Here is a 14,513-nt window from a genome sequence, read left to right as displayed (position 1 = left end):
ACAAAGAAGTCTTAAAGTACTTTTCAGGTTTGTTTTGTTTTCCTTGGAATTTTAAACAAAACAGAATAAGCATTTGAAATTTAAATTTTACTTTATTATTTTAATATTAGTTATTAGACTTTACAGGATACATTTTTTTATTAGCCTTTAGAGCATACATAATTTTTCTTCCTTCATTTTCTCTAGTGAGAAAAACTTTAAGTCTCTCTCTGTTTTTTTTTTTTTTTTTTAAGTACATCGGTATTCCCCTTGCGGAATAGAGTATTGGTTCAGGTATGTTTTTATTGAAAACCCACCTTAAAATATTCAATAATTTGAAAATGCTATGCATCTCATTATGGTTTTGCAATTAATAGGATTCTTTTTAGAGAAATCGCCTTACCTTAATCTGCTTGGCTGGGATTGTGGCCTCTTTGTCAGAATAAAGGACCTTTTCCTGGGCAGACTTTTCAAATTGCTCTTTTAAAAACTTAGTTGAAACCTTTGGAATCTCTTCATCCTCAGGTGCATCAATGACTACAAGTAGGAAAGAACACCAGGGATATTATGCTACTAATAAAAAAAAGATGTTTGAGAAGAAATTGTGATGATATGGATTACTTCTCAAAATATACATTAAGTGAAAAATCAATATGAAAATGTATATCTATGGCACTATTTAATTATATAAGTTAGGCATATGAAGAAGATATAGGAAAAATATAGTATGAAAATTTTGGAAGGGAAATGTTACTGGCAGTTATCTCTAGATGGAAATGGGTAAGTGATAAAAACTGTTCTTGATTTTAATTGTATATATTTTCCAAATTTTCTGCAAGCATGCTTTACGTTAATGCTCAGGAAGAAGACAACTAAAAAGTTATAAGAATACAGAAGGACAGAAAAAGGAAGACTTACTTTCTTAAGTAGTAAAACCAAATATAGATATAGTCAAGTAATATTTTCTCATAAAACCAAAACCACAAACCAAACTCATTGCCGTTGAGTCGATTCCGACTCATAGTGACCCTAAAGGACGGAGTAGAGCTGCCCCACAGGGTTTCCAAGGAGCGGCTGGTGGATATTTTGGTCACAGATGCCTTAAATTTTCCCTTCCAGCTCTTCAGGGAACAGCATAACTTTTCATTCTCCTTTTATAGGCAAGACAAATTATGCCTGTCTTATGCAAACCTGCACAAATTTGTCCCTAGTCTAATCTCATTTATCTGTAGGTTGGGGCACTGGACTTAACATGCTTACATCTATTATTAAAAGTAATACAATCTAGATATCAATTCTATTCTCAGGGAGCTTGATAAACATCAAGTTTTATTCTAAGTCCCTGAGGCAAAAAACAATACAGGGTAGTTAGATTCTTATCATTTTCTAGGCTTTCAGGATGAATACATCATAAAGGTGACGGGCAATAAATTGTTTTAGAAGGTTATTGCATTTATTACCACAGACAGAACCTAATCACTTTTAGAAATACCACCCCGGCCCTTTGGGGAGATGAGTCATAATCAGTAGGGTTTCTCTCCCTGTGGGAGGGATGTGCTTTGGACATCCTTCATTCAAACTTAGACACTTCAGTAGAAGAAGGTTACACTGGGGCCAAATAATCTACCAAATTAAACAGCAACAAAAAAGACTCTTACTTGTTTCTTGAACATATTGATGGAAATGAGAAGCAGCTTGGTTTATTTCCTGCGTGTGCTTTTCAAGATGAGAGACCTGTGTTTAAAGGTAATTTTAAATAAATAATTGTAAGAAGGGATTTATTTCCATACTGAAAACAATATTCTTCATCTCACAGTGATTTTCATATAAGACTTCAGTGCACACTGAGAAATGCTAACTAAGCCTGCAGCATTTATTTTAATGGATGGGTTGATAAAACACCACATATTTGAATTGGTACCTGAAGTTTGATTGTATTTTGAGGGAGCCAGTTTTGTGTTTCAATTTCAAGGAATGTCAGCTCCAAAAGAAAGATACTTATTGGCACTAAATACATAATGGACAATAAAAACAAATGCTTGTGACACAGTCAGAATTTTCACAGGATTCAAGAAACTAAAAGTATTGTCTAAGTAGTTACCATTTCTGTTCCAAGAACTTCAGTGTCACGTGTTTTGGAAGCTTTTTGTTCATTTTCTTCCATTTCCTGGCTGCTTTTTGAAATATTGGCCTGGCTGCTACCAATTACCTCCTGAATAGAAAAAGAAATAAGTAAATAAACAAACAAATAAGTAAGATAATGCCTTGGGAAAGCCTGAATTTTATTACTTTATTTATCAATGCAATTTCCATAACAAAGGCTTCTGGAATAAATAAATAGTTAAATAAATAAATAAGGGTCCTCAGTATATTTTCTCTGTTGCTGTTGTAACAAATCACCACCAACTTTGTGATTTAGAACAAACAAATTTATTACCTTATAGTTTTGTAGGTCAGAAATCTGTAAGGGGTCTTGCTCAGCTAAAGATGTCGGCAGAGCTGCATTCCTTTCTGGAGGCTTAGGGAAGAATCCAGGCTCTAGGGCAGAATCTTTTTCCTTTTAAAACTTCTAGAAGTTTCCCTTATTCTTTGGCTCATGGCCCCCTTCCTCCATCTTCAAAGCCAGTAAGATCAAGTCTAATTCTCATGCTGCCATCTCTCTGATTCTCTCTTCCAGTGTCCTCTTTCACTTTTATGGACCCTTGTGATTGCATTGGACAGACTCAGATAACTCAGGATAATGTCTCTATTTTAAGGTCAACTGATTCGCAGCCTTAATCTGCATTTTAATTTCCCTTTTCCATAAAACCTTACATATTCATATATTTTGAGGATTAGGGCATAGATACCTTTGGGGACCCATTATTCTGCCTACCCCCTCACCCTTGGTAAGTAACACCTGTTAATGATGCATCTATACCCAGTGTGAGAAAGATGACACTCAAAAAGAGAAATGCAGGTCCTTGAAGACACATATTCTTTACTGCTTGTAAATAAAAAATTTTATGTCACACATAGATCTAGTCTTCAAATTGCTCACCAAGTTTGACGACACATCCAGAGTTCAATAAAAAAAAAAAAACTGCTGTCGAGTCAATTCTGACTAGTTCAATAGAAGACTATAAATACTAAACATAATTATTAAGATAAACAGGCCGTATTATGCTAGTTTCTATCTCCCTGTCTTCACCCACGTGGCTACTTACAATTTTGGTTACCTAAGCACAGGTGACCCTGGCTGAATTGGAAACGTAGAGCTCCTGTTCAAGTAATCCAATCCTGCTTTTAGGACAGATTATGATTCTGATACAATTATATGATTAATTGATTGATATGATGAAGCAGTTGGCACACTGCTAAAATTTTAACTTTGAAAAATAAGGATATAGACTACTGACTTTTTACTAGAAGGCATGCATTTGAACTTTGAAGTAGCTAATTCACTTTAATCTTGATATTTATGTGACTAATTTATATTTGAGATCTGATTACTTTTAATTTGTCTTAGTAGAGCATAATCAAGTGAACAAAGATGCTTTATTATTGAAATAGGAGCACTAAAGTTTTGTTTTTTTTGTTTTTTTCCAGTGAGTAGCTTTCATTTTAAGCAATCAAATCTCAATCCTTTAAAACAAATTAATTCATGGGAATTAAACTGTGAGTTTTTGCTTGCACACTTATAGTATGTGGCTTCCCCCGAAGGTATTTGGTATACAGGGTTAACGTTCTGATTAACCTAGAGGGCAGTCAGATGTTTACCTAGGAGTATATAATATGGTCTGATCTCATTACACATTTTCAAGAAGGAGAACTAAGAAAAAAGTTGATACTCTCCCAAAATGTCTTACAAAGAACTGAGGCCAAATGTAGGTTTACATTTTAAAATATAGGTTATGTCTCATTAAATTTACGACCCATGAATTTTTTTTTTAGCAGACTAGTTTCCCAGTGTCAATTAATGATCCATAAATTGCAAGTAATATTTGATAACATGCTCAAAACACTGTTTATGTTAAGAAAAAGTTCACTGGTTGAATGAATGATGAATCAATGAATGAATGAAATAGCAAACTTTCATTAATAAATTAATATCAGTCTTTTTTTGGTCCAGGTAATGTCGTAGGAACTGGGGATAGAGTAAAGAACAACAAAAAAAAGTAGTTTGCTTTCTCAAGAGGTAGTATAGAAAATAAATAACCCATGCTCTTTGCTTTAAATTCAAAGAATCAGAAGTAAAAAGATGCTTTCCATAAACAAATTTTATTTAAGGCTATCAGTAGTGTTAAGCAAGAGGGATGAATAACAACCATTGAAGACTGTAAAGAAAAAAGAAAATAAATGGGCACAAATGACAACTCCTTGCATAGAAACTCTTATCATCTGTGGCAAGTCTTTTCATCCACAGAGATGCAATGAGGATATTCTGTGGCTTTCTTATGCACACATTGAAGAAATCAGAAGTGTCTTTTAGACAGACACTGGAGAGTGGAAACCTGAGAGGTAACAAGGTCTTTATTATGGGGCACCATGATCATTCTGAAGAAGCCCTGGGACTATTAGAGCTGTACCGTATAGGAAAGACTGGCTAAATAGTAGATGATAGCTCCCTCACCAGGGTGAAGAAAACAGAGGTCCATGCTCAATTCCAGTAATTCAGCAATTTTACCCATCACTAATCTTATTTTTAATAAAATTAAAAAAAGGAATAGAAAGGGTTATAATGTATTAATGTTATCTCTATCTTTGTCAAACAGACATAAACAACAAAAATGTATTGTTTGTCTCAGCAAAAATGTCAATAGATTCAAGGATCAGAAAAATAATCATTTCTTTCCTTTTAAAGATGAGCATAGAAATTTGTGGTTGACTATACAGCTACAGTAGTCAAAACAGCCCGGTACTGGTACAATGACAGACAGATGAACCAGTGGAACAGAATTGAGAACCCAGGTATAAATTCATCTACCTATGGTCACCTGATCTTCAAAAAAGGCCCAGAGTCCATTAAATGGGGGGAAAAGACAGTCTTTTTAACAAATGGTGCTGGCAACATGATGCTCATCTGTAAAAAAATGAAACAGTACCCATACCTCACGCCATACACAAAACTAATTAAAAATGGATTGAAGACCTAAATATAAAACCAAAAGCTATAAAGATCATAGAAGAAAAAATAGGGTCAGTGCTAGAGGCCCTAATACATGGCATAAATAGGATACAAACCGTAACTGAAAAAACACAAACACGAGAAGATAAGTAAGATAACTGGGATGTGCTAAAAATTAAACACTTATGCTCATCAAAAGACTTCACTAAAAGAGCAAAAAGAGAACCTGTAGATTGGGAAAAATTTTTGGCTATGACAAATCTGACAAAGGTCTAATCTCTAAAATCAGTAGGAAAATCCAACACCTCTACAACAAAAAGACAAACAATCCAATTAAAAAATGGGCAAAGGATATGAACAGACACTTCACCAAAGAAGACATTCAGGTGCCTAACAGATATGAGAAAATACTCGAGATCACTAGCCATTAGATAAATGCAAGTCGAAACCACAATAAGATACCATCTCACCCTGGCATTAGCGGCATGAATCAAAAGAACAGAAAATAACAATGTTGGAAAGCCTGTGGGGAAATTGGAACTCTTATGCACTGCTGGTGGAAATGTAAAATGGTACAATCATTTCGGAAAACAACATGGCACTTCCTTAAAAAGTTAGAAATAGAAATACCACACAATCCAGCAGTCCCACTCCTAGGAGTATGCCCTAGAGAAATAATAGCCATCACACGAATAGACATACGCATACCCATGTTCATGGCAATGTTATTCACAATAGCGAAAAGATGGAAACAACTTAAATGCCCATCAGCTGAAGAATGGATAAACAAACTATGGTACATATACACGATGGAATACTATGCAACAATAAAGAATAATGATGAATCTGCAAAAAATCTTACAACATGGATGAGCCTGGAGGGTAATATGCTGAGTGAAATAAGCCAATTACAAAAGGACAAATACTGTATGAGACCTCTATTATAAAAACTCATGAAAAGTTTTATACACAGAAAGAAACAGTCTTTGAAGGTTATGATGGAGGAGAGGGGTGGGGAGGAAAAAACACTAAATAGATAACAAATAAATGGTTACTTTGGTGAAGGGTAAGACAGTACATAATACGGGAAAGTCAGCACAACTTGACCAAGGCAAGGTCATGGAAGCTTCACAGATACATCCAAACTCCCTTAGGGACTGAATTACTGCGCTGAGGGCTAGGGACCGTGGTCTTAAGGGTCCTTTAGCTCAATCAGCGTAACATAGTGTATAAAGAAAATGTTCTAACATCCTACTTTGGTGAGTAGTGTCTCTGGGGTCTTAAAAGCTTGTGAGTCGCTATCTAAGATACCGCACTAGTCCCACCCCATCTAGAGCAAGGGAGAATGAAGAAAACCAAAGATCCAAGGGAAAGATTACTTGAGAAGACTAATGGACCACAACTACCACAGCCTCCACCAGACTGAGTCCAGCACAACTAGATGGTGCTCGGCTACCACCGTCAACTGCTCTGACAGGAATCACCATAGAGGATCCTGGACAGAGCTGGAGAAAAATATAGAACACAAAATTCTAACTCACAAAAAAAGACCAGACTTACTGGTCGGACAGAGACTGGAGAAACCCCAAGAGTATGCCCCCCAGACACCCTTTTAACTCAGTACTGAAGTCACTCCTGAGGTTCACCCATTAGCCAAAGCTTAGACAGGCCCATAAAGCAAACAATAACACAAGTAGCTCAACCACATATATGATACTAAATGGGCACAGAAGCCCAAGCGCAAAGACAAGAAGGCAGGAGGGAACAGGAAAGCTAGACGAATGGAAACAGGGATGCTAAGGCTGAGAACCGGGGCGTGTTGACGTGTTGCGGGTTTGGCAATCAATTTCACAAAACAATACGTCTATTAATTGTTTAATGAGAAACTAATTTATTCTGTAAACCTTCATCTAAAGCACTATAAAAAAAAAAGAAGAAATTTGTTGTAGATACATTGTGTTTGTCTGGATTTAGATATATTCAAATTCAAACATATTTTCTGTTGCCCTGAATTCTCTTTCTTTATATATTTTTAAATTTATTCTAAAAAATTGAAGTATACAATCTGACACTAGAAAAATTTGAGCTTCAGATTAAGGCTTTTCCATATTCAGTATTAAGCTTTGAAAGTCTGGCTCCATAATCATTTTCTCTTTGAAATGTTTCTTAACTTTTCGATACAGAGTTAGCTATTCCTGCTTTATGCTGTTGTTGTTTTCCCCAAACTGCCAGTACACACCTCTGCTATGACTTTTATTACATTTCACAGTAATCATTTGCTAATATGACCCTCTGGTGGTACAGTGGTTAGGAGCTCAGCTGCTAACCAAGAGCTCGGCAGTGTGAATTCACTAGCCACTCATTGAAAACCCTACAGGGCAGTTCTCTTCTGTCCTATAGGGTCGTTAGGAGTCAGCATCCACTGGAAGGCAATGGGTTTGTTTTAGGGATTCTTTAACTAAACTGTGAGTCTATTTCATTAAATCCCAATGTTTAGCTTTCCTGGGACATAGTAGGTGCCTATGTATCAAACAGGAGTGAATGAATGGACAAATAACTGCTTTTAATTTTTCTAGAAGCCTGAAAATTTTATGATTTTAAACCTGTTTTAAAAATTGAGATTCTAGATTCTTCCGCATAGTCCCTATGAATTTATTTTTGGTTTTTCTGCTGATGGTCTTTAATACTGAACATTTTTCATATTTGAGAGGTGAAGTTACTGAAGCTGATGTGTATAACATTAATATGTCAATCACTATACAAATATACTCCAGATGAGGATGTTTGAAAATTTTGCAAGTGATCACAACATCTATAGATGGATATGAGAAGTCCTGTGAGCTGTAAAGAGCAGGTGGCATCATCACAGTGAGGAGATAGCTGTACCAAGAAAATAAATACACAAAGGCAACGAACATATATACAAAGATAAAGAACCTTTTAAAATAAGAAAATATATTTTCAAATTAGCCTTTTCATAAAAAGGTCTTTGCATGCTAAACAAACTAGTTTGTATTCTGTTTTGTTTTTTTTTTGTGAATTTATTATGATTCCTTGAGTTGATAAATCTGACATCTTATCAAGAGCCATGAAGAAACAGCAGTAGATGCATTGAGCAGAATTACTATGACAACAAAATTTAAAGTTGAGCTATTTTTGGTGACAGTGAAAGATAATATGCATCATCATCATTTTTAATTTACATAAATGGGAACATTAAGGAGAAGAAAGTCCAAACTCAGTTGCAAGTCCTGATTCTTTGTATGTCTCAATACATTCATAAGCAAAACTCCAATTTTACTTGGTTCAATAGTAACCAGTTACCCTTGAGTCAATTTCAACTCATGGCTACCCCATGTGTATCGGAGTAAAACTGTATTCCACAGTGTTTAATGGAGTTAAAAAAAAAAAAAAAAAAAGGAGCATTAACTTGGAATTCCCTTGAGACAAGAATTCTAGATATATACAGATGCATGAGTTATCCAGATTTATTACAGAAATCTCCGAGAGAGGTGTCATGATTCTACTAATTTCAATTCCTTCTTGACTCAAATTAAGAGTATTTAGCTATAAAGGGCAAAACTTAGACTTTTAAAATAAAAATACATAATTTAAAAGTTGAAGCGTTTACCTTCACAAAGAGAGGATTCTGAATCAGCAATGCCAGCTTTAACTATCAGAATTCTGACTGTCATCTTCTTTCCTAAAAGTATTATTTATACAGCCATATCCCAGAGTTTGAAAATAGTGAAGTTTCATAAAAATAACATATAAAAGATGAATTCTCAACTGGGCCATCCAACATATTAGTTATATAAATAACATATACTTGGCAAACTAAAAAAGCAAATTACATAAAAACATTTGATTTGCCAAAAAGGATGCCTTCTTGAAGTTTTTTTTTTGTAGATATATGTGAAAGATATATCTTTCATTCATATATATTTAAATCCAACATAGATACAAAAACAAATCTTAGGACAAAAGAGGCACTGGGCTATAAATAAAACATAAAGGTTTATGTTTTATCAAAACAAAAGAAGGTGTGACAGAGTCTTAAAGACAGTGAAACTGAAGATAAAAACTTGCAAAAGAACTAAAATATTCTAAATGAAGAAAAACAAATTAGATGTAACATGTACTTCATGTTAATTAATACAAACCAAAATAGATAAACAGAGAAGTCTACCTCTTCATTATTATCCCCTCCACTAATATTCAGTTGATTCCTAAACTCTGACAACGTTACCTTCAATATCCCCTCAATCAACACCCTCTTCACCCTAGAACTTCTGACCCATTTAAGTACTCATATATTTAATATGGACCATTTTAATAGTCTTCTAACTAGTTTTCCTCCATCTAATCTTGACCTTCTTTATATCAGTCCCATATTGCCAGGATAATCTTTTTAAATGCATCTGTATTCATCTTACTCCTCTGTTTAAAATGTTTCAGTGGCTCATGATTGCCTTAGTGCCTTAGAATAAAGTAAAAATTCTTTAAAATGGCATAAAATTTTCTCCATTACCTGGCCTCTGCCTACATTACCAGCTTCGTGTCTCAATTATTCCTCCTTATATTCACAAATATATCATGCTATATGGCTGCTAACCAAAAGGTTGGCGGTTCAAATCTACCAGCCCTTCCTTGGAAACCCTATGGGGCAGTTCTACTCTGTCTTATAGGGTTGCTAGTAGTGAAAATTGATCTGATGGCAACAGTTTTTGTTTGTTTATATTGCGTTTTGCATATGTTGTTCCCTTTGCCTGAAATACAATTTTAAATGTATGGAAAATTACCACAAATTTCAGCTGAAGCATTCTTCACTTTCAGGTGTTCTCCTTGACCATCCGTAACCAAAGTGTGTTACAACCTCCTTGTGTCCCCATGAACCTCATTTAATTTTCTACCATAGAATCTACCATATTGCACTTGTTATCATTTGTTATGTCTTTCTCCCTGATACGTAGAGCTCCTTGAAGGCAAAAATAGTGTCGTATTCATCATGGTACTTCTGGTGCCTAACATATGGTAGATGCTTAAGGATCATCAGCTGAATTAAAAATAAATAAATAAATATGGGCATAGACCCTGGAGTCAGGCTACCTGGGATAGAATCACATTTACCTAACTTTCTTTTTTCCAGTTACTTAGACTATCTACACTTCAGTTTCTTTGTCTTAGAAATGGGAATAACAGTGCTATCTCAGAAGGTTGTTCTGAGGAAAAGCCAAGTTAATACATGTTACCTGGTTTACAGTAAGTGCTGTATTAATATTTGCTCTCTTTACATAACAAAATGTATTGCAGGTTTACTTTGTGTCAGACATTTTCTTAGTAAGTCAGGATACAGTAGTAGGCACAGGGGGAAAAAAAAGATTGAATGAAAGTAGATCGTGGCTATGTCAATAATTGTATCAATGGATTTTACAATTTTATCAGGGAATTTCATTGTGGAATTAAACCCAGAAATTAAAGAAGAAGCAAGTCCCAACTACTAATTTTTTTTTTTTTTCTCCACCAGGGAAGTAATGGATTTGGGCAGTTTACTCACAGAGAGATAAGCAAAGGAGCCTGTACATATTATGACTCTTCCAAACCAATCCTGTCCCTCGAAAATGGAAATATTCTGTAGGGACATGGCCAGAGAATGGTTTTGTGGTAGCTTGTTCAGCTTTTCCATGGTTTGTCTTTCATGAACTGATATCTAGTGAACAGTAAATTCACAGGAATTAAATCTACTATTATACAATTCTTTCCACGTTTACTCTTTTCCTAAAAGGTACTGTTGTAGTACTATCATCTAGATAATAAAGTTAGAATTTGTAGATTATTTATCTTTTTATGTCACCCCTCCCAATTTTAAGCATTGGAATCTGACAAATTCAAACAGAAAAGAGAATTTATTAAAGAGCCATTGGATGGAGGTGGGGTGGGAGAGTATTTCACAGAATCTCCAGGAGACCAGGAAACAAGATTTGGAAGCTTGGTACCAACAAGAATTCCAGAATACATTTGCAGCACTGTCTGGTGAATGCACCCTTGCTGCTGCCATTAGGCACTAGACACATTCGCTGTCAGTGCCATCAATACTGTCTACCAGATATTGCTTCCAGAATAGCTATTTCTTGAAATTGGACGGATGGCACTAATACCTTGCCACTAGTCGCCACCAAAATTGACTCTGCATGGTCCCTGCTTCTTATGTTGCTATTCAAAGCCTGAACTGGAGGTGTCTGTTTGGTGTAGTCTAATTCATAATCCTGGACTTTAGATAACAAGGGAGGTTAATAAAGGGAGTATACAGTATTCTGAGCTTCTCATGGTGGAGGGTGATTCTGCCTTATTGGTTGGTGAATTTCTCCAGTAGAGAAGGAGGTTCAAATGTCAGAAAGAATGAAAAGAGTCAATTGCCTCTGCTAAATATATATATATATATATATATACACACACACACTGGAGTCTTCTTAACCAAATGGAAACCAGTTAAAATACAAAATTTGTTTTGATAATGGACAGCGTAGTAGGAAACACAAGTCAAGTCTTATAATGAAATTGATAAAGGATGTACTGTTTAATCAGTACTGGATTTCTTTCCAATTAAGTTATGTCAATACCAGTGCTCTTTAAAGGACAGAACGTCCACCATTTTTCGGGAGCCCTTGTCATGGATTGAATTGTGTCCCCCCAAAATGTCTATCAAACTGGCTAGATCATGATTCCCTTGTATGATTGTCTACCATTTTATCTTCTGATGTGATTTTCCTATGTGTTGTAAATTCTATCATTATGATGTAATAACATGGATTAGCAGCAGTTATGTTGATGAGGTCTACAAAATTAGGTAGTGTCTTAAGCCAATCTCTTTTGAGATATAAAAGAGAGACGCAAGCAGAGAGACAGGGGGACCTCATACCACCAAGAAAGCAGTGTTGGGAGCAGAGTGCGTCCTTTGGACTTGAGGTTACTGAGCAGAGATGCTCCCAGACCAAGAGAAGACTGATGACAAGGACCTTCCTCCAGAACTGACTGAGAGAGAAGGCCTTCCCCTGGAGCTGAGGCCCTGAATTTGGACTTGTAGCCTACTAGACAGTGAGAGAATAAATTTCTCCTTGTTAAAGCCATCCATTCACTTGTGGTATTTCTGTTATAGCAGCACTAGATGACTAAGACAGCCCTTCACACTTGAATAATCTCTATTGTTATTTGTTGTCAAGTCGATTTTAACTCATAGCATCCCCTGTGTGACAAGGTACGTTTCATGTGACATTGCAAGTACATGTATGAAGACTTTGAGGCAGTGTTATAAAGAGTTCCTACTATACAAAATGCCTGCTTCTTTCATTGCCTATATGAGCATTGATGGTCATCAGTCTTTTTCACTGAGAGAAGTGACATTTTAAATACTTACATAAAATTCAAATAAGAAGGAAAAACAATAAAACAGATTTGGCTCTGATCTAAGCATTGCAAAGTTATCTGTTCAAACAAGACATTTCAGGGCTATTTATTTATATTGTGTATAAATAAATCATGCCCAGTAATTTTTATTGTGTATTAATTCTTAAAAAATTATTGAGTCTTTCACCATAATATCCTTTTCACTAATATATCACGTAGCTAAGCATTTTTCTCTCTCTCCGTTAGAGTTGGCGGTTCCATGAAATGCCTTTTCTGTTAATATAATGTAGGTCATCATGTGCAAAGATTCAACAAATACAAAAATCAGTGTCAGACATTTGAGGTTTCCCAAAGCTAGAAAGAGGTTCTTAAAAAAAAAAAGGACAAAATTATTTGCTCTAAGTAAATGCTTCAAAACTTTCCTTTTATGTAAAATTAGCTATCAGTAACTTAAAAAAAATTGAACCATTGAACTCCTATATATTTATAGAAATAAACCTGAAAAAATGGAATTTAAGGGTGTATCGTTTTTATTTTGTTATTGTTTGATCAGTACTGGATTTCTTTCCAATTAAGTTACACCAATCCCAGCATCTTTTAAAGAGCAGAACACCCACCCAATTGCTGAAAAACACACAGACTCTTGACTGAAGATTGAGTTTGTTTTTTAATGATGGGTCAGCACAGATGAGGTTCAAACAGGACTTGAGTAGAAGGAGCTCTAAAACTTACTTCAGGTATAAACCAAAAAAATAGTAAAAGACAAATATTTGATCATGTATCTCAAAATTATAAGAAGAGATTTAGTGTGCTTAGATGCCAAACACAGAACTCACGATCACTATAGTTAAGTACTAATTTAACCCGCATTTTGTATGAAATGATATCATCTGTCTCACCACTATTTTCATAGGAGGAAATCAACATACTTGCCGTTTGATTCCGATATAGAAAAAAAAAAGTTTTGTTTGTATAATTCTCTAGTCCATATTTTTTCAAGCTCCCTACCCTCAGATTGTTGCTTTTCCTTTTCTATTTTCTGTGCTCAGACTTAATGATATACTTTCTCATAACTAAGAAAGCTGGTGATGCAGTGGTTAAAATACTCGACTTCTAACCGAAGGGTCCGTGGTTAGAACTCACAAGCTGCTCCATGGGAAAAAGATGTGGCAGTCTGCTTCTATAAAGATTCACAGTCTTGGAAACTTTATGGGGCAGTTCTACTCTGTTCTACAGGGTTGCTATGAATCAGAATTGACTTGACAGCAGTGGGTTTTTGTTTTGGGTCTCATAATTCCCTATGCAATAATGCTCTTAACCACTGCACCACCAGGGCTCCATGTAATAATAGAAGATCTAGAAAAAGTGAAGAAGGTAGGGGAAATAAAATGTTTCACTTCTACACCAAAAAATAATAACATAAAATAAAATATTATTTTGGAGGACTTTGTTTTTATTTTTAGAATGATGACACGAAAATTTTATGATAAAAGGCTCACAAATTACACCTCGGCCTAAAATTCTGACTTCATCTAAGCCCCCAAAGTGTTTCTAAACATTATACAATATGAATTGTAGCATTAGATTATTTTAATTTGTACTCTGAGAACAAGGAATAAAATTTAAATTTCACAGCAGAATGCAATGATGCCTCTGGAGGGCAGTGGTATTTACAGGGGGATAAGAAAGATTGAGTTCTTGGCTCCCCCTGTTGGTCTCCAGCTAGTGACTGGTGTATAAGGTGCACTATCTTCCTGCTGGGGTCAGAAATGAAGTAGCCTCCAGATTGACAGGAGATGGAAAACAACTAGCTCCTCACCATACTTATGTCGGCTGCTCAGGACAGAGAGCGATAAAGAACAAACCTAAGAAAAGGCTGTTAGAAAAAGTTGTAATCTTCCTCTTTGTTCTGCGATGTTGAGATTAGGAAAGATGTTGGAAAAAATAATTTTCAAAATGTATCTCTGCTATCAAATGGTGGCAAAGACAGAACCTCTTAATGCTCCCCACTTTTCTCAGGCCT

At 35.3% G+C, this 14,513-nt stretch overlaps 1 protein-coding gene across 1 annotated transcript in view; it reads right to left on the bottom strand.

Moving 5' to 3' along the window:
* XIRP2 (xin actin binding repeat containing 2) overlaps positions 1-14,513 on the bottom strand; it is a 78,322-nt gene that overhangs the window by 15,329 nt on the left and 48,480 nt on the right. The window contains exons 4-6 of the mRNA XM_049887364.1: positions 2,081-2,191; positions 1,638-1,713; positions 383-516 (exon numbers count right to left, since the gene is read on the bottom strand). Of these exons, the coding sequence (XP_049743321.1) occupies positions 383-516; positions 1,638-1,713; positions 2,081-2,191 (321 nt within the window). The remainder of the gene's footprint in view (positions 1-382; positions 517-1,637; positions 1,714-2,080; positions 2,192-14,513) is intronic.

The sequence above is a fragment of the Elephas maximus genome, chromosome 6 (assembly GCF_024166365.1).
Source record: "Elephas maximus indicus isolate mEleMax1 chromosome 6, mEleMax1 primary haplotype, whole genome shotgun sequence".
Taxonomy (NCBI): domain Eukaryota; kingdom Metazoa; phylum Chordata; class Mammalia; order Proboscidea; family Elephantidae; genus Elephas; species Elephas maximus.
This window is presented reverse-complemented; position numbering and strand designations above follow the sequence as displayed.